Source organism: Achroia grisella, unplaced genomic scaffold (assembly GCF_030625045.1).
Source record: "Achroia grisella isolate CSIRO2021 unplaced genomic scaffold, CSIRO_AGI_Agris_v1 utg1248, whole genome shotgun sequence".
Classification (NCBI taxonomy): domain Eukaryota; kingdom Metazoa; phylum Arthropoda; class Insecta; order Lepidoptera; family Pyralidae; genus Achroia; species Achroia grisella.
Genome location: NW_026712607.1, coordinates 1,288,080 through 1,310,686, shown reverse-complemented (window position 1 = coordinate 1,310,686; position 22,607 = coordinate 1,288,080). Strand labels below are relative to the sequence as shown.

Genomic DNA, 22,607 nt, shown 5'->3' with positions numbered 1-22,607 from the left:
GAACGAATTAAATAACATGAGGCGGTTATTTGTAATGACATATTCATACTTCTATACTTATATTATATATAGGAAGAAATTATGTCTGTCTGTGTATTACTTTTTCATGTCTAAACTGATATTAATGAAATTTAAGACATATTGTGTCACGAATATGAGCATAGGTTCTCTCTTATTTAAAAAAAAATCAGACGAAGGCACGGGTGATTTCTAATATAGCCAGTGATCCATATTTATAAAGTAATTTGTTCTGCTAATGCATATTACTGAATTTAGAACATTTTATAACATTCGTCTATTCGTCCTTTGATTCTTAAAAATATTCGTCTCAACAGAAAGTATACGATACGATGCAAATAAAACCCTGGTAAATAGCTAGCCTAAAATAGGGGGAACGGGAGATTTTTCTTTTAGTATAGAGGACCAGTGACTCCATTGCTGGCAATTTGACCTGTGAGCTCGACTTCCACTCAAGCCTCCCTGGAAACCATCCTGGTTATTTCTTCTCCATTAGGCACCTAGAATTTACCGATAGAAGAGTCCTGAGGGTCTAGTCGCCCCTACATCCTAGGGGTGTCGACCGCGAGTTAGTCCCACCCACCGCACTAGTAGCGCAGAAGGTCCAAGTCCCCGCGCACATTCCCCAAGGATGTAGTGGATGTCCAATGAACCAATGTGTCCAATGTCCAATGTTCCAACAGTACCCGCAGAGATTAGGCCCACTGTAGAGTGGATCACCGTCGTCGAAGTCGTAGTGAAATGCTATTTGATCCAGCGACTCCAGCATCGGGTTTTGGATGTAGGCATTTTGGACATCTTTTTGTGTGTAAGAGTCTCACAGTGCGCGCTTACTTCCCCCTAAACGGGCAGATCTCCATTAGGGTTTACTCTAAGAAAAGAAATGGGAGACAAAATATTAATATTAATAATTATATTAAATAAATACTTAGATACATTTTTTTTGTAAATACGCTCAGACAGATACAAATAACGATAATCATTATACAAACGTTATAACCTTGCTAGGGATCGAACCCGGGAAGTAAAGTTGCTAAGTAGATGGCGACCGAGCCCACCGACTAAAAATATATCAATTTGGTATATTCCATATGATACTATAAAGCTTAATTTTTTATTCTAAAGAAACTAACATACATGTTAAATTCTAAAATTGGTTTATTATACGTTTAAAGTTTCGATGAATAATACATATATCTAATTGCTAACATTCCTCATAGTTCCTAGAACTAACTTAATAATGTCTGAGAAATACGAAACATACACTTATATAACTTCCAATAAAAGTTCAAAACGTAATTGAAGAAGCCTGGTTTGAGAGAGCGAGCTTTTTGATTATTCTTTATTCATTTATTAGAAGAAGTATCTAGTACCGACATCTAGTCCCAAGATAAGCAAAGTTTGTATTATGGGTAGCAATTGATATAAATTCATTTTTTAATAATACATACATACGTATTATATATAGCACCCAGACCAATACAAACAGTTATACTCATAAATACAAATTATAGCACAGTTCGATAAAACGAACCCGCAACCGTCGGAAAGTAGACATTTTGTTACACCACCGAGGGGTTCAAATATTCAAACTTTTATACCCCGCATACTACGATGTCACTACCATATCTCAACATACAAATCAAACAGATTGCATAGCAAGTTCCTGGTGATACAAGGTGAGATAGACATCACTGTGGAGTTTATATGTATATTCTGGAGAATCCTACGTAAATACGCCGTCTTTGTGGTGTTTCAGTGTTATTGCAATAAAATTCTTAACAGGCGTTTCGTATTGTTAACATTTTTAAAATTAATTTGTTGAATTTTAAGCAGTTCTTGTTAGATTTAGATATTTCGTCCAAATGTTAGTTGCACTACTATGCCACGCTGTTGGGTAGACTGACCACTGACTGAATAACCAGTCATACAATTCGTATTATAACAAGGCTATAACGGCGAGTTATTGCTTTCAAATGTGTATAAGGATCGTATATTTCACTATCGTAGTTTTAACCGACTTCAAAAAGAGGATGAGGTTCTATATATAATATAATGGAAGAGAAAATATTTTATTCAAATAAACTTACAATGAAGCACTTTTAAGTAGTCATCAGTTTTTTTTTATTTGTCACTTTTTCGGAAATCTAATCTATACAACTGTTTTTCTATGTGTTCTACTCAGAAATTTTTTTAGATTAATCTATTTTGATAAATCCTTTTTTATTTGAAATTTTGTACATGATCTCGTATAATTTTTTTCAAAATTGTGCTAGTAGTTTTTGAGAAATCTTTAACACTTAATGAGTATTAAAATATATTAATACTAAGTTTCGGTGGAGTATGGTATCTAACATTGTGACACGAGAATTTTATATATAGCTAGTCGCCCCGACTTCGCACGGGTGTACATATATTATATATACAAACCTTCCTCATGAATCACTCTATCTATTAAAAAAACCGCTTCAAAATGTAGTTTTAAGCATACATACGGACAGATAGCGACAGAGACTTTATTTTATACTAAGTAATGATGATTACATATGTATGTTAGTCTATAAAGTATTTATAATATGGTCCATTAGTAGCCTGAAATAAATAAATAAGTATAAATGTTTAATGAATACAATATCCTACAACTGAATACTAAGATTAAGGTACATATATTCATACAAACGTTCAGAATTCACACAGCGCGTCATTGTACCGGAGGATCTCAGTTAATTTATGCGGAACTAGGGATTCGCTTACAACTCGCTTGCTAATCCTTTATCCATTTAGTTATTTTCAAAACTAATATTATCGGCAGCTTGGGCGCATCCTGAGATACGTACGAATAAAGAGTAATATAAGTTAGATTGACTTTTATTTATTTTCTTGCACACAATATTTTATACATGGCGGACTTGCCTGATTGCATTCTCTACCAGTCAACAGTCGTATTGATCAGAGATAATAAGGCGGTGCATTTAATAATTAAAATTAAAAAAAAACGTCGCATTCTGCACAACGAACGGACCAGATGAGACGTTATATATCATCTGGGCCGTGCAGGATTTGATTAATGTAATCCATTATTTACATACCTAGATTTTTACCTGAGATAGAAAGTGCAAAATCGTCTTCGTGGACTGTTTACAAATTCTTAGATGTTCATCAAAGCAGCAATTGTTGATATATGACAGTGTAATTACAAGGTATGGAAACATAACTCCATTTATAGTATGGCTTCCAGGAAGTCTTTACGAGAGTGCTTTATGGAATCAAATATCCTCAACGTTGCTTCTCAATACATGTATGAAAATATCATGTATGCCAAGAAGAATATAGACAATTTCAAGAAGAATATAGAGTTAGTGATTGCACCAATAAAAGCTTACGTAACAATAACAAACTGATTTTACCTAAATGTCGTTTAACGTTGTTAGTAATTCGTTTTATGACAATTGCGTAAGGTTTTACAACAAAATACCAGAGTCTATTATAAATCTGCCTGAAAAAAGATTTAAATGTCATATAAAACACTTCCTTTGCAAAAAAGCTTACTATAAAATTCGTTGACGATAATAATGTTTTTATAGAAAAACTTAAAATTCATAGTACTGACAATATTATCTGATTACACTAATAATGAGTGCGTAGCGAATTCTATGTTGATTATCGCATGCCTCTTACTTGTTATACTGTAATTATTTATATAAAAAACATCTATTCAAAAGAGCAACACACAAGTTTTTTGCTCATTCTTCTTGTGATGAATCTGCATTCCGAGTGAGTAGTAGAATCAAAATATGACTATTCAAAAGTGCTTGTAATGAGTTTATTTGAATAAATATTATTTCTATTTCTAATTCTATAACACCTTTTTTATTGAGGGGTTTTTGCTATCATCAGGTACTTTCGGCCTATAACGCTTCGATATACATAAATCTATTGTGCTCTCCCTTTTTTATAGTTGACTACTTAGACCCGTCAGGGACAAAACTTGGTGCATGCGCAGAAGCCTACTGATATTCACAGACTTTCTGAATGAAAGAACTGTCATTACGCTGGTAAATGTAATTATGATAAGACGGTTTTCAAAGAGGAAGTGTATATTAATATGTATTGAAAACAAAGGCAGATAAAAGAAGCATAAGAGTAATAGTGACAATATACAATATTTTTCTATATCAAATGATAGACAATATAAAACGTAAATAATATATAAAAAGGTGCGTCGTGCACAGACTTTACAGTGTGATCACACCGTTCCGATGTACATTAGCCACTACTGCACACCATGATTACACGACTGGCTTTTTCTTCGTCTTCAAAGTCCCTCCGACACTACAATAATTATTATTATTGTATTGTCGGAGGTTGATAAATATAATAATTATTATTATTATTTATTTATTATCAGGCTTACTTGCCCATTTTGTTAGTATTATAGATTTCTTATAATTAAAGTTAGTACGTACAGACACAAAAATAAAAAACAAATAATACCAATAATTAATATTAAATTAAAATATAATATACAGAGTAAGAAAGTGACTGTTGGATGACTGATTACATAATGTTTATGTATAAATTTACAATAAAATATAAATTAAAAGAGGCTATGAAGCTACAGTGAGAACACTGTAGCTTCACAGTATACTAATAATAAATCATCAAAAATAATGATCTTAAAGACAAGATTAGATACAAATATGAACTTTCTGTTCACAGATTTCGTTTAAAGTTAAGTCTTTTATGAGCCCATATTAATATGCCCATTGCATTTTACAACATGATTGTAAAAGATCGTTTAGATTTACCTTTTCCATGAATTAAAATATAATATAAAGAAATATAATAATTATTAAAATAAAGCCCATTGTATCATACTGAACGAATATTTCTGAGACGAGCTTGTTTGACGTTGATTATTCAAACAAGAGATTTTTTATATTCTAGATATATACACTATTTGAATGCTATCTTATTTTATTTTAGATAGAATCTAATTAAAAAAAAAAATTTCAATAAACTACCACTTGATTTTCTTAAGTTGTTAGGGATAGTGATGAACAAATACAGAAATATGCAAACAAAAGTGCCCTTGATGAAAAAACAATTTGAAATATTGGACTTACAGAAAGTCGTCTGCATGAGATGCCTTTGTCCAACATATTTCAACTGCCAAGCTATATAAGCTTTACAAACTTTATAAGCTATCTTTATTAAAGTCATGTAGGTCTATTACAGATTCTTATAATACATATGTCAAACGTACCGTCAGTTCTGAGTGCTTTCGAGCTATGAAGAACTAGAAGAGACTCAAGACTCTCAGTTCTTATTCCTTTCTAATACCAGCTACATATATCAATTTGAAGACATCGATGTTCTAGCGGTTTAGCACACCGCTTAACTTCCAATCATTCCGGGTTCGATTCCTTCCACGGTGCAAACATTTGTATTCATGAGTATGATTGTTTATATCAGTTGTCTAGTACCCACAACACAAACTCTGCTTACCGTGGGACTAGATTGCGCTGCGTTAATTGTCCAGGGTTATTATTTATTTATTTTATCAAAAGTAAGCCTTAACTCGGACAGACCCGTTCGCACAAGCAGTACCGTTCACGAGTATGACACATGACAGTTACGGGCCTCATATAATAACATAATGTCCATAGTGCTGTTCGTGTACATAGGTATCGCCAATGTTAAGCTTACCGTCATTTCATTAGTTCGTTTGTCTAATAGATAATACTATTCTATAAAATAGTCTTAAATATAGGATTATATCTTACAAAATACTAGGGAATCCTTAAAGCTACAAAACTTAAAGCTACTCCGCCTATTTGTAATTAATTGCCATTGAAACCTATATATAAAAGTAACAGTATCATCGAAAATCGCAATCTGAATCGGAATTTTGCGCTCCACAATCTACATCCACGATTGTAGTTTATTTACAATTATTCTTGCACCTGCAAATTCTTTCCAATCTTCTTTACTGTAAGTTCATTATTCCTTTGTATTACGTACTCATAAAAACGATTACTCTTACATTTTTCTTTAAAAATTGTAGTATTTGAAAGTTTAATATTATTTATTGGCGTATGATGACTACTGCTACTTGCTTTTGCTTCATTTGATAATACCTTTGTTGATTTATTAATATACTGTGATTGTGATGGTACAGTCACAGTTTCACTCACAACTGAACTATTTGTTTTTAACTTTAATTTATTCTCTATTGCTATATTCGAATAGTTTGTCACAGGTTTCTTCAAATCCTTACGTTGATTGTAATTTTGTAGAGGGCATAGCAATGCAGATGATATCGAAGCTATAGGTTGCGCTTCTAAATTTTGTAATAGATCCAATGGTGCTGAAGCTTGTTGAGATGAAGATAATATATTTGTGGTAGTCTGAGAAGACTGCAAGCCGCTTATATTATTTCTTATCTTGGCCTTGTTTTCATCAGGATGAGTCTCCGAATTTATGTTCTTACGTTTGGTAGACTTGTTTGAATTTTCCCCTTGTTTTTTTAACATATGTCTAAATTGATTTTCAATACTTTTATTTGCATATTTTAATGTTGGAAATATTTCAGAGTGAGCATAATTCTTAGCAACATTATTTATCACTGGATCACTGTTGTCACTCGATTTAATTTTTTCCGCATGGATTGTCTTGCCATTCACATTTGTAGTATTAGTAGGAGCATTTGAAGACATTTCATCATTCAAACCGTTGTTTATGGCATATTCTTTAATATTATTACAATAAATATTTACCACTAGTCGACTTTGCCTGATTTCACTTTGCTCAGTATTATTTGGAAGTAATTTCGACGTTGACGCATGCCTTGATATAGGAATATTGGTATTTTCACACACAGGACTGTATTTTAACTTTTCTGTTAAGTTATCTCCAGTAGTTATATTCTCAATTGTTGAAATTTTTGAATTATTATTATTGATGTCATTTATTTTACACTTCTTTTCTCCTTCTACGATTTTCCGATTCGTCCTTTCTTGTAATTTAGTAGCATTAGCTGTAATATTAGTCATTCTCTCTTTGCTCAATATTATTGCAGATCTAGAAGAACTCGGTTGTGGTAATGAAGTATTGGTAACTTGTTCATTAATTTTCTTTATACTCTTATTTTTTTTGTTAACACTAGTAGTGTTTACAGCTATTTCAGTGTCATTGCTAACGGTACTTATATTAGTTCCCAATTTCGCCAATTCTTTACTTATCTCTCCTATAGATTTGAAGGGGATAATGATCCTCTTCAAATCTCCTTCACTTTGTTTTAAATCTTGAGATATTTCTTCATCATCTGATATCATAATTGTTGTCATGATTGCGTGATTACGTTGTTTATTTTTTCACAATAGCACTGCCGACATTTATTTCTATTTCGTCCAATTTGGCCTCGTATACCTCAGTTATTCATATTATAGAGGGAAGATAAAATTTTGATGCGTAGTAGGTATTAAAGGTTTGATAAAATCAAAAACCATTGATAAAATCAATTATAAGACACTGACATACTTGATTTTCTTAATTTTTACGAAGAATTATTAAAATACTTCGTTTATCTGCTGATTATTCCTTATTATCTGTAACAAATTGCTTTTTTTAATGTACACATAATAAACATTTTATTTTAGCACATAACTCTTTTGCTTATCAGGTTTATCTATACTCACAATGTTCGTTTAACATCCGCCAGTACAACACTTTACATGGATTTTTTTACATAAATGCAGTGGCAAACGGTGACGACCACTTGATGGTAAACGGTAACCGTCGCCTATATACATGAACAACAGCACCCGCAATACTATTCACTCCTTGCTATTCCAGAATAAAATAGAATAGAAATAATCTTTATTCAAATAAACTCAACATAAGCACTTTTGAATACTCGTCATACTTTTTTTGATTCTACCACTCAATCGGAACGCAGACTCATCACAAGAAGAACGTGAAAGAAACTTGCGTGTTGCGGTTTTAAATAAATGTTATTTTAAATAAATAAATACACAGTAACAAGTAGGAGGCATGCGATAATCAACATAGAAACTGATACGCACTCATTCTTAATGCAATCAGATAATATTATTGGTACTATGAATTATATTTTTTTTTACAAAAATAAGAGGAATTAGATGTGTTATATCTCATTTCACTTTCAGATACCTAGACAAACGTAGAACGGACATTATTAAATATTATTATAGTATAAATTTAGTACTAAATATAATAATATTTATACTATAATATAATAACATTAGTTAATTATTATTATAGTATAAATATTTACGACACGAATAATTTTATGATAAACAAGCAGAGATCCTCGACTTTGTCTGCCTTTTTTAAAATAAAATATAACTATGTCGTATCCGATCTTCTTATCATTTTTTTATTGAAAACCGTTCACTCGTTTAGTCGTAAATATGACAGACAGATAAACAGAGAGATCTTCACTTTTCTAATATTAATACGGATAAGGTATTTAACAATTTATTTTATTTCAACAATTGTTTGTATTGTGGACAAATTGCCTCGTTGCTAGCAATGTAACGATAGGAGGTCGATCTCCACGCGGTTCCTCTTGGACATCATCGAGATACATTCCTAGTGAATTTGTCACGACGGGCTAACTGACCTGACCTCATTCTCATCTTATCTGACGGTCTCTCATTTTCTGATGGTCGCGGGTTGGATTCCTCGCACGATGCAAACATTTGTAATCATGACTATGAATGTTAGTAACGGTCTTGGTGTTTTCTATATATTTTTATGGTAATAAGTTAACATTTTCCTATCTTTACAACTTAAACAAAATTAGTAAAATAATTAATAAATCTTTTTGTGTTCTGACTAATACGATATTATAGCACATTTACAAAGGAACAAAATTAAAAACCAAATGGAATGGAATTAGAATTTTTCATACTAAATTAATTACATAACCTCCCACTTTGTAATACCCCCCCGAACAATCCCCCAACACATTCAAACAGGCATTGAAATTACTACCGTCTATTTCCGCATAGTCTCGAACATTTAGCGTTGCCCTCAGAATAAAGTCGTATCCGTCAAGCAGGTGACGTTCAGCCGCTTCATAAGTTCATCCGCGGATTTCGAGTGCCTTCTGCACTCGCCCCCTTTTTTTTTACGTTGGGAAAATCCTTCATTGGGACCCGCCCGTCTCCGGGGGTTGGACAGACGGGTACTGTGAGACTCCTACTCACCAAAAATCCCACGATATTCCTCCTCACCGCCATAGTGCCAGGGTCACGGGATCGAGCTGACAATCAACCGGGACCTCAGCGGCGGTTGCCCGCAAGCGGGCCCTCCTCAACGTGTGGGGGTTTGTGTGGACGGCAGACTTGAACCCCTGAGACTACCGCCCACACAAAACCGCGCCCGCTCCGCACGTGTCTCTACAAGATTAGAGTGCAGGCCGGGACGGGCCCCGCCAGGGCCCATTATCCCAACCTGTGCCGTCCATCTTCGCCGAACTATCCATCTCATCAAAAGCAGAGCTCGCGTTATGGGAACTAATATTTAATTATATTTTTTGCAAATAAATATATAATATACATAATATACAAATAACACACACACCGATAAACAATTATACACGTGAATACAATTGTTTGTACCATTCGAGGATTCGAACATAATACCATCAGAAATAAAGCCACAGACCACTGAGGCCGTGAAATGCAACGAATTTTCATTTCAAACAAAAAAACTCACCGCCATAACTAAGTACGTCTTTACAAACACCTACATGAAGTAACGATCATCACAACACTAATAATCTTATCAACATTTCTATATAATTAGGGATTTTTATCGATTATTTATTCCACTGTTACTTTAATCTGATATAATATTAAAAACGCTATGTACATATATATACAAACGTTCACAATTCACACAGCGCGTCACTGTACCGGAGTATACCAGTTAATTTATGCGGAACTAGGGATTCGCTTACAAGTCTTACAACTCGTTTGCTAATCATTTCTCCGTTTAGTTATTTCTAAAACTAATATTATCCGCAGCTTGGGCGAATCCTGAGATGTAATGAGTAATGTAAATTAGACTCTATTTTTTATTTATTTATTTATTCTCAAGCACACAAAATTGTATACATGGCGAACTTAATGCCTGATGGCATTCTCTACCAGTCAACCGTCGCATTGATCAGAGATAGCATTAGTCGGAGATAGCACACAGCATTGTGGAACACCAGCATTCACAGAATGTGGGTCGGAGCAAGCACCATCGACATCATCTTGATGTTCCGATCAATGAGAAAGCTGGCGACCCATTTGCATAACTTCGCAGGCAACCCGAAAAATGAGCTTTGTGCCAAACCCGATCAAAGGCCTTCGCAATATCCAGACTAACAGATAGGGCCTCCCCCTATTATTAAGCTGTTTAAATATTTTCATTATTTCGGCTGATGTTGTGTGTGCCAAATTAAATACAGCTGATGACTTGCTAACATTGTCTTTTAGTAAAGTTTGAGCCTCAGACAGGAAAGATTTTAGAGCCCGTTTCTTAATTAATGGAAAATTAGTAAAATAAGATTCGAATCTATCTGCGACCTCTGTGTCCGAATTTACCAATTTGTTACTAATATTTTAGGCTATTTTGTTATTTTGAACATTAACTTTTGCAGTTTCACTTTATATAACTTTCCAAGTGGCTTTTACTTTATCTTTAGATTTAGTTATTATTTTTCCTAAATATGGAGACTTAGCTGTCTGACAAACCTTTTTAAATATTTTCGAATAAGATTTTACATATTCATGAAATAAAGGATCGGATATATAGCTTCATTTTTCGTAAAGTTCGTAAAACCTTATACTTATAATACCAAACGTGACCCAGTCACAAAACTTTGATTCTACACTAGTAGAAAATGTTTTTGTTATAAATTCACTGCTAGGTTCTTGCTCAATTAAGTTAAGAATATGTTCACATATGTCAATGTCCGGGTCATATTAAGGTACTTCGAGACTAGATATTTTATGTTAAATTTTATTTTTAAAACGCGTCAATTTTTTTTGTTTTATCTGTCTACATGTAATTTTTTCAGTCCCATTAAATCCTTCAATTATATTTTTTTGTCCATAATGAGCCAAGACAGTGGAAATTCATTTTCACCTTTACTTCACAAATACTTAAAAATATTATCTGATATGACAGTGTAATTACAAGGTATCGAAACATGACACCTTTCTTAATTGAAGGGTTTGGACTATTATCATGCATTTTCGGCCTATATTTCGGCACTGTGATCTACATAGATATATTGTGCTCGCTCTTTTTTAAACTTTGCCACCAAGACCCGTAGGAACAAGAATTGAAGGAGAGCTGTTGTAGAGCCTTAGACTGCCAGAACTCTTCTCAGATGCTAGAACTCTTCTCAGATGCGCAGAAGCCTCCTGATGTCTTCAAATATTTTCTGAGTGAACGAACTGTCATTACGCTAGTAAATGAAATTATGGAAAGACGGTTTTCAAAAAGGAATTGTACAGTAATATGTATTGAAAACAAGGCAGATAAAAGAAGCATGAGAATAATAGTGACAATATACTGTATATTGTCACTATTATTCTTATGCCATATCTTTAAAATATCAACTGATAGATAATATAAAACGTAAATAATATATAAAAGAGTGCGTCGTGCACAGACTTCACAGAGCGATCTCACCGTTCCGACGATTTGTGTATATTTGTGTTTATGCTGCTGCATGATTATTTCTGAGATGACCTTATTTGATGGTAGTTATTCAAATAAGATATTTTTATTATTTTAGACATATAACGTAACAGCTAATTTTCCTTACCAGTCTTCTGTACGTTAAGGATAGTGATAAAAAAAATACAAAAATTTGCAGACAAAGTGCCATAGACAAATAAACGATTAGTAATATTTGACTTCATAGAAAATATGTAAACTATCAAGCAATTTACTTTGTAAGTGTTCTAAATCCAGAACAGCTCTCTCGTCAGGCAAGGTTTTTGGTAATAAAATAAATATTCTTCTTAATGTGTATATATTTTAAAGAGGGCTATGCCATTACATTTTCCTATAAAAAAAATAAAAAACTAGAGGTTGAAATAGTGTTGACCGTGCAAAAAATGGAACATGCTTTCAACGTCTGGGAAGTTGAAAGCTTGGCTTTCAACAAGAAATGTCAGTCAGAGGGAAAATATTGCTAAACAATCTTCGGACGGCTCCATTAGTGATCTTCACATCCGCAATGCGATTAATGCCACCGGTTCCGGGATAAACTGCAACAATGCAGCCCATTTTCTATCTTATGAGAGGCAAATTGTCCTCCTTCACTATAACCAAATTGTTCAGCTGTAAATCTGACTTCTTAGAGTACCATTTATTGTTTTGCTATAGTTCACTGATATATGCTTTAGACCACCTGGTTCAAAAATATTGACGCAGTTATTCTAGTCTTTGAAATCGATTTAGATAGGCTTCTAAGGGGGTGTGTGTGTGTATACGTCTCTTCAAGGTTTAGGTCTATGATCTGCTTCGTCGAGAACCTGGGAGCTTGAAATGATAGAGACGACAGACTCTGCAAATAGACAAACAGAGAATAGAAGTGATTATTTATAAAATTGTTTCGGCCTTATATACAAAGTTACACGTATCGCATACACGCGCTGCTGCAGGTAGCAACGGCTTGATGGTCGCGCAGCTGCGCTTCTAATGTTACACGTACCGTGCGATAAGAGTTCTAAGAACTAAAGGTGGCACGTGTAGAAAGTATGCTACTACACGTTAAAGGAAGGTCTTGATGATCAGGAATTGGAAGTGCAGTTAGCGGTCTTCCTATTAAAAAGTGGGTGTAAGCGGCGACAAATCATTTGAATCATCTGAGAGAGGCGTAAGCGATCTTGAATTTAGAATTACTTCAATCTGAGTAAGAACAGTGATCAACTCCTCGAAAGTCAAATTATAATTGCCCAATACTCTATATAAGTGATACTTAATTGCTTTAAGGGGGGAATAGGGTTTTAAATTGCTTTCTTTTCGTTTGTTTTATTTTGAAATTTCGTAGAAACCCCCCTTAATAATTATTTTTAATTGGATGGATAATTGCTGGAATGGATAATTTTGATTTTTTTATTTCAATCTTGATACATAAATATCTATAACTGGATGATTGATACAATGTACACATATGTCCATTAATGTACAATATAGTAGCACTAATAATAATTAAGATAGTTAAGAAAAATTATAATGTATTTTTATACATAAACAAATAAAGCTTAGTTTTAAAGAGATAAGTTAACAAGTTTAACAAATGACTAGATTTATATAAGGGTACAAAACAATATATATTTTCTTTTAGAATGACTTAATATTGCTGCAATATTTTTGGTTCATACATATATAAATTATCTTATTTAAGTAATTACAGAAACGGTCGATTAAAAATTACAACTGAATATTAGAATTTTGAACAAAAAAAGTGAGGTTAAGTTAAGTTAAGTACTAACACGCCTGAGTAAGTGAAGGAAACCTGATTACAATCAATAATACTGATAACTATTACAGACAAACCTTCTTTCTGCTTATTTTATAATTTAATATTGATAAAACAGTACTAGTATAACCTGAATGAAAAGAATATTGGGTTAAATGATTTATGTAAACGATCACTGATCACTTCCCTTAAATTCCTTGGCTCTGGCTCATATTTACCATGTTCTGGATTTCGCTTTCCCGTCAGGTAAAGTTTTTGGTAATAAAATAAATATTCTTCTTATTGCGTATATATTTTAAAGATGGCCATGACATTATATTTTTCTATAAAAAGCAATCAAAAACTAGAGGTAGTGTTGACCGTGCAGAAGATGGAACCATAAGATTTATTAAAGGATAAGATGTAGTAGTGAATGCGTATCGCATCTAGTCAAAGTAAACAAAAATATACTCAATCATGTATGTCTATAACAGATTCTTATAATATGTCAAATCTACCGTCAGTTCGAAGTGCATTCGACCTAAGAACAACTAGAAGATACTCAAGAAACTTCAAGAAAGCTCTTATTGTTTTCAAATTCAATTAAGGTGAATATTGCAGCATATGCAATTGCAATTTCGTCAAAAGGAAGTTGTAACCCGAACAGACCTGTTCTCTAGTATGATGTATGAAGACAGTCACGGCCTTCATCAACGGTAAGTTTAGCATCTGTTGGTTGTCCAATTACATAATAAAAACTATAATATAATATAGTTTCCAATACAGGATTATACTTTAAAAATATTATGGAATCCTTACAGCTACTATACTCAATCGTAATTGATTGCTGTCTTTGAAACCTACACATGAAGTACCACAGTATCATCAGAATCAGAATCGGAATTTTGCTCTCCATAATCTACACTCACGATTGCTTCTTTACTACTATTACTGTTGCAACTATTCTGTTCAATCTTCTTTACTGTGTGTTCATTGTTTTCTTGTATTATACTATTATATTTTTCTTTAAAATTTTCAGGATTTGAACTTGCTGAAAGTTCAATATCATTTATTATGATATGATGACTACTGCTACTTGCTTCTGCTTCATTTAATAATACCTTTGTTGATTTATTAATATGCTGTGATTGTGACGGTACAGTCACAGTATCACTCACATCTGATCGATTTGAACTATTTTTTTTAACTTTAAATTATTTCTAATTGCTATATTTGAATTGTTTGTCACAGGTTTCTTTAAATCCTTACGTTGATTGTGATTTTGTAGAGGACATGCAGATGATGTTGAAGCTATAGGTTGCGCTTCTAAATTTTGTGATAGATCCAAAGGTGCTGAAGCTTGTTGAGATGTAGGTAATATATTTGTTGTAGTCTGAGAAGACTGTACACCACTTTTAGCATTTCTTATCTTGGCCATGTTTTCATCTAAATGATTTATTGAATTTGTGTTCTTACGCTTGATGGACTTATTTGAATTTTTTCCTTGTTTTAGACAAATACGTCTAAATTGATTTTCAATACTTTTATTTGCATATTTTAATGTTCGAAATTTCAGCAAAGTTCGAACATCAAAATAGCTGGACTGTGCACAATTTTTAATATAATTATCATGAATTGTCTTGCCAATCACATTTGTAGTATTAGTATTAGGAGTAGGAGTATTTGAAGACATTTCATTATTAAAATCGTTGTTTACGGCAAATTCTTTAGTATTATTATAATAAATATTTATCACTAGTGGACTTTGTCTGATTTCACTTTGCTGAGTATTATTTGGAAGTAATTTTGATGTTGACCCGTGCTTTGATATATTGGTATTTTCACACACGGGGCTGTATTTTAACTTTCCTGTTAAGTTATCTCCAGTAGTTACATTCTCAAATGTTTTAGACCCTGAAAATTTTGAATTATTACTATTGACGTCATTTATTTTACACTTCTTTTCTCCTTCTTCTTTAGTAGCTTTAGCTGTAATATTAGTCATTCTCTCTTCGCTCAATGTTATCGTAGATCTAGAAGAACTCGGTTGTGGTAATGAAGTATTAGTAACTTGTTCATTAATTTTCTTTATACTCTTATATGCTTTGTTAACACTAGTAGTGTTTACAGCTATTTCAGTGTCATTATTAACGGTACTTATACTAGTTCCAAATTTCGACAATACTTTATTTATCTCTCCTATAGATTCGAAGGGGATAATGATCCCCTTCGAATCTCCTTCACTTTGTTTAAAATCTTGAGATATTTCTTCATCATCTGATATTATAATTGTTGTCATGATTGCGTGATTACGTTCTTTATTTTTTCACAATAGCACTGCCGACATTTATTTCTGTTCTCGTTCAATTCGATAAGACACTGACGTAATTATTTTTTTAACTTTTACGAAGAATACTTCAATTACTTTTTTTATCTGCTGGTTGTTCATTATTATCTGTAAAAAAACAATTTGGTTTTTTTAATATACACATAATAAACATTTTATTTTCATACCCCAATGTCTAATGTTAAACACATCCGCCAGTACAATACTTCACACGTATTTTTTTATATAATTGTGTGGTGGTGTGGCAGTGGCAAACGATGACGACCACTTGATTGTAAATGATAACCGTCGCCTAAATACATGAACAACAGCACTCGCAATACTATTCACTCCTTCTCTTCCAGAATAAAATAGAATAGAAATAATCTTTATTCAAATAAACTCAACATAAGCACTTTTGAATAGTCATACTTTTTTTGATTGTACCACTCAATCGGAACGCAGACCTATTACAAGAAGAACGAGAAAGAAACTTGCGTGTTGCGGTTTTAAATAAATGTTATTTTAAATAAATATATACACAGTAACAAGTAGGAGGCATGCGATAATCAACATAGAAACTGATACGCACTCATTCTTAATGCAATCAGATAATATGTGAATTTTAATTTTTTTCTACAAAAATAAGAGAAATTAGATGTGTTATATCTCATTTCACTTGCAGATACCTAGACAAACGTAGAACGGACATTATTAAATAGTTAATTATTATTATAGTATAAATATTTACGACACGAATAATTTTATGATAAACAAGCAGAGATACTCGACTTTGTCTGCCTTTTTTAAAATAAAATATAACTATGTCGTATCCGATCTTCTTATCATTTTTTTATTGAAAACCGTTCACTCGTTTAGTCGTAAATATGACAGACAGATAAACATACAGATCTTCACTTTTCTAATATTAATACGGATAAGGTATTTAACAATTTATTTTATTTCAACAATTGTTTGTATTGTGGACAAATTGCCTCGTTGACCTGACCTCATTCTCATCTTATCTGACGGCCTCTCATTTTCTGATGGTCGCGGGTTGGATTCCTCGCACAATGCAAACATTTGTAATCATGACTATGAATATTAGTAACGGTCTTGGTGTTTTCTATGTATTTTTATGGTAATAAGTTAACATTTTCCTACCTTTAGATCTTAAACAAAATTAGTAAAATAATTAATAAATCTTTTTATGTTCTGACTAATACGATATTATAGCACATTTACAAAGGAACAAAATTAAAAACCAAAAGGAATCGAATTAGAATTTTTCATACTAAATTAATTACATAACCTCCCACTTTGTAATACCCCCCCCCCCAACAATCCCCCAACACATTCAAACAGGCATTGAAATTACTACCGTCTATTTCCGCATAGTCTCGAACATTTAGCGTTGCCCTCAGAATAAAGTCGTATCCGTCAAGCAGGTGACGTTCAGCCGCTTCATAAGTTCATCCGCGGATTTCGAGTGCCTTCTGCACTCGCTCCCTTTTTTTTACGTTGGGAAAATCCTTCATTGGGACCCGCCCGTCTCCGGGGGTTGGACAGACGGGTACTGTGAGACTCCTACTCACCAAAAATCCCACGATATTCCTCCTCACCGCCATAGTGCCAAGGTCACGGGATCGAGCCGACAATCAACCGGGACCTCAGCGGCGGTTGCCCGCAAGCGGGCCCTCCTCAACGCGTGGGGGGTTGTGTGGACGGCAGACTTGAACCCCTGAGACTACCGCCCACACAAAACCGCGCCCGCTCCGCACGTGTCTCTACAAGATTAGAGTGCAGGCCGGGACGGGCCCCGCCAGGGCCCATTATCCCAACCTGTGCCGTCCATCTTCGCCGAACTATCCATCTCATCAAAAGCAGAGCTCGCGTTATGGGAACTAATATTTAATTATATTTTTTGCAAATAAATATATAATATACATAATATACAAATAACACACACACCGATAAACAATTATACACGTGAATACAATTGTTTGTACCATTCGAGGATTCGAACATAATACCATCAGAAATAAAGCCACAGACCACTGAGGCCGTGAAATGCAACGAATTTTCATTTCAAACAAAAAAACTCACCGACATAACTAAGTACGTCTTTACAAACACCTACATGAAGTAACGATCATCACAACACTAATAATCTTATCAACATTTCTATATAATTAGGGATTTTTATCGATTATTTATTCCACTGTTACTTTAATCTGATATAATATTAAAATCGCTATGTACATATATATACAAACGTTCACAATTCACACAGCGCGTCACTGTACCGGAGTATACCAGTTAATTTATGCGGAACTAGGGATTCGCTTACAAGTCTTACAACTCGTTTGCTAATCATTTCTCCGTTTAGTTATTTCTAAAACTAATATTATCCGCAGCTTGGGCGAATCCTGAGATGTAATGAGTAATGTAAATTAGACTCTATTTTTTATTTATTTATTTATTCTCAAGCACACAAAATTGTATACATGGCGAACTTAATGCCTGATGGCATTCTCTACCAGTCAACCGTCGCATTGATCAGAGATAGCACACAGCCTTGTGGAACACCAGCATTCACAGAATGTGGGTCGGAGCAAGCACCATCGACATCATCTTGATGCTCCGATCAATGAGAAAGCTGGCGACCCATTTGCATAACTTCGCAGGCAACCCGAAAGATGAGCTTTGTGCCAAACCCGATCAAAGGCCTTCGCAATATCCAGACTAACAGATAGGGCCTCCCCCTATTATTAGCTGTTTAAATATTTTCATTATTTCGGCTGATGTTGTGTGTGCCAAATTAAATACAGCTGATGACTTGCTAACATTGTCTTTTAGTAAAGTTTGAGCCTCAGACAGGAAAGATTTTAGAGCCCGTTTCTTAATTAATGGAAAATTAGTAAAATAAGATTCGAATCTATCCGCGACCTCTGTGTCCGAATTTACCAATTTGTTACTAATATTTTAGGCTATTTTGTTATTTTGAACGTTAACTTTTCCAGTTTCGCTTTATATTACTTTCCAAGTGGCTTTTACTTTATCTTTAGATTTAGTTATTATTTTTCCTAAATATGGAGACTTAGCTGTCTGACAAACCTTTTTAAATATTTTCGAATAAGATTTTACATATTCATGAAATAAAGGATCGGATATATAGCTTCATTTTTCGTAAAGTTCGTAAAACCTTATACTTATAATACCAAACGTGACCCAGTCACAAAACTTTGATTCTACACTAGTAGAAAATGTTTTTGTTTTAAATTCACTGCTAGGTTCTTGCTCAATTAAGTTAAGAATATGTTCACATATGTCAATGTCCGGGTCATATTAAGGTACTTCGAGACTAGATATTTTATGTTAAATTTTATTTTTAAAACGCGTCAATTTTTTTTGTGTTATCTGTCTACATGTAATTTTTTCAGTCCCATTAAATCCTTCAATTATATTTTTTTGTCTATAATGAGCCAAGACAGTGGAAATTCATTTTCACCTTTACTTCACAAATACTTAAAAATATTATCTGATATGACAGTGTAATTACAAGGTATCGAAACATGACACCTTTCTTAATTGAAGGGTTTGGACTATTATCATGCATTTTCGGCCTATATTTCGGCACTGTGATCTACATAGATATATTGTGCTCGCTCTTTTTTAAAGGTTGCTACCAAGACCCGTCAGGAACAAGAATTGAAGGAGCGCTGTTGTAGAGCCTAGACTGCCAGAACTCTTCTCAGATGCTAGAACTCTTCTCAGATGCGCAGAAGCCTCCTGATGTCTTCAAATATTTTCTGAGTGAACGAACTGTCATTACGCTAGTAAATGAAATTATGGAAAGACGGTTTTCAAAAAGGAATTGTACAGTAATATGTATTGAAAACAAGGCAGATAAAAGAAGCATGAGAATAATAGTGACAATATACTGTATATTGTCACTATTATTCTTATGCCATATCTTTAAAATATCAACTGATAGATAATATAAAACGTAAATAATATATAAAAGAGTGCGTCGTGCACAGACTTCACAGAGCGATCTCACCGTTCCGACGATTTGTGTATATTTGTGTTTATGCTGCTGCATGATTATTTCTGAGATGACCTTATTTGATGGTAGTTATTCAAATAAGATATTTTTATTATTTTAGACATATAACGTAACAGCTAATTTTCCTTACCAGTCTTCTGTACGTTAAGGATAGTGATAAAAAAATACAAAAATATGCAGACAAAGTGCCATAGACAAATAAACGATTAGTAATATTTGACTTCATAGAAAATATGTAAACTATCAAGCAATTTACTTTGTAAGTGTTCTAAATCCAGAACAGCTCTCTCGTCAGGCAAGGTTTTTGGTAATAAAATAAATATTCTTCTTAATGTGTATATATTTTAAAGAGGGCTATGCCATTACATTTTCCTATAAAAAAAATAAAAAACTAGAGGTTGAAATAGTGTTGACCGTGCAAAAAATGGAACATGCTTTCAACGTCTGGGATGTTGAAAGCTTGGCTTTCAACAAGAAATGTCAATCAGAGGGAAAATATTGCTAAACAATCTTCGGACGGCTCCATTAGTGATCTTCACATCCGCAATGCGATTAATGCCACCGGTTCCGGGATAAACTGCAACAATGCGGCCCATTTTCTATCTTATGAGAGGCAAATTGTCCTCCTTCACTATAACCAAATTGTTCAGCTGTAAATCTGACTTCTTAGAGTACCATTTATTGCTTTGCTATAGTTTGCTATAGCAGAAATGGTAGATCAAAAATTACAACTGAATAGTAGAATTTTGAACAAAATAAGTGCAAACGTAATTTGACAATGAAGAATTTGAATTGAACTTTTCTCTAGGATATAATATAATTCATATGATACATATAATAATAAGAATAATATTATATTGTAATAAATGGAACAACTGACATAGTTTTAACAAAAAATGGAGAGTACAGGCAACTTTATATTTATGTTAGGAAAATTGCTCCAATATTTTTCATTTATAAATGTATAAATTATCTTATTTGGGTAATTACAGAAACGGTAGATGAAAAATTACAACTGAATTAATTAATTTGATTTGAACAAAATAAGTGCAAACGTAATTTGACAATGAAGAATTTGAATTGAACTTTGAGGTTAACAATATACCGGTTTATAATATTTTCTTACCAAATAAGTACTAACACCCCTGAATAAGCGAAGGAAACCTGATTACAATCAATAATGCTGTTAACTTTTACAGACAAACCTTCTTTATGCTTATTTTATAATTTAATATTGATAAAACAGTGCTAGTATAACCTGAATGAAAAGAGTAATGGGTTAAATGATTTCTATAAACGATCACTGATCACTTCCCTTAAATTCCTTGTATCTGGCTAGCTAGCTATGTCGGTGACCTTAGTTCTCTGGCGAATTACTTCGTTTCGGATTTTATCCCTCAGAGAAACTCCAAGCATAGCTCATTCCATAGGTCGTTGAGCGACTTTGATTTGTTGGACCAGTCGTATTGTTAGCGTCCACATTTTGGCACCGTAGGTCGTAACGAGTAGAACGCGCTGCCTATAAACCTTGGTCTTTGTGGTAGCGACGACGAGAAAACTTGACGAAGTTTCCCAAATGCCGCCCAGCCTAGCTGTATTCATCTCTTGGCCCTCTCAAAGTTGTTTTTACCTAGTTGGAGCGTTTGCTCTAGATAAATATAGTCCTGAACAACTTCGAGAGGAACTCCATTAATGGCAACTGGTTCCGGACGAATGCGATCATTGAACATGATCTTGGTTTTGTCCAAATTCATCCGAAGACCGATGCGTTGAGACGACTGAACCAGGTCGTTCAGCATCTGTTGTAAATCCTGCAGCGATTCAGCCATGATGACAATGTCGTCAATTAATCGTAAGTGAGAGATATTCTCGCTGTTGACATTAATGCCGTATTTTTTCCAATCCAGCATTCCAAACATATTCTCCAACGTAGTTGTAAATAACTTAGGGGATATAACATCCTCTTGTCTTACACCACGTTTCAGGTGGCAATGCTTAGTCTGCTGGTTTTGTACTTGGAAGGTCATTGTTGCAGCATTATAAAGACATCTCAACACTTCGATGTATCGCCAGTCGACTTGGCATCGCTGCAGAGACTCCAGAACAGACCAGGTCTCGATAGAGTCAAAGGCCTTCTCATAGTCAACAAAGGCTAGACACAGAGGTGGATTATACTCTTCCGTTTTCTGTATAATCTGCCTTACTGTGTGAATGTGATCTATGGTACCATAAGCATTTCGAAACCCGGCCTGTTCCGGGGGTTGAAACTCATCAAGCCTTCGCGCAAGCCGATTCGTGATGACTCTTGAAAACAGCTTGTATATATGACTTAACAATGAGATGGGCCGATAGTTCTTCAGTAGGGTTTTGTCTCCCTTTTTGAAGAACAGAATAACTATGGCCCTACTCTATGCCTGTGGAGTTCTCCCGATGAAGAGAACGGAATTGAAGAGTTCCTAAAGTACCACAAGTACAGGAGTACCTCCAGCCTTCAAGAGCTCAGTGGTTATTCCGTCTTCACCTGGGGCTTTTCCATTTTTGAGCTGTTTAAGAGCCATCACAATCTCGTCACGACTCGCTACAATATTCAATCGTAATTGATTACTGTCTTTGAAACCTACACACGAAGTACCACAGTATCATCAGAATCAGAATCGGAATTTTGCTCTCCATAA

General features: G+C 33.8%; 1 protein-coding gene across 1 annotated transcript; it reads right to left on the bottom strand.

The window, feature by feature from the left end:
- Window positions 1-14,397: 14,397 nt before the first annotated feature.
- On the bottom strand, window positions 14,398-15,836 carry LOC131854915 (putative uncharacterized protein DDB_G0274535). The gene is made up of 2 exons (XM_059206098.1): window positions 14,807-15,836; window positions 14,398-14,588 (listed from the first exon to the last, which is right to left on the bottom strand). The coding sequence occupies exons 1-2, from the start codon at window positions 15,834-15,836 to the stop codon at window positions 14,398-14,400; spliced, it is 1,221 nt and encodes a 406-aa protein (XP_059062081.1).
- Between the last annotated feature and the right edge of the window lie 6,771 nt (window positions 15,837-22,607).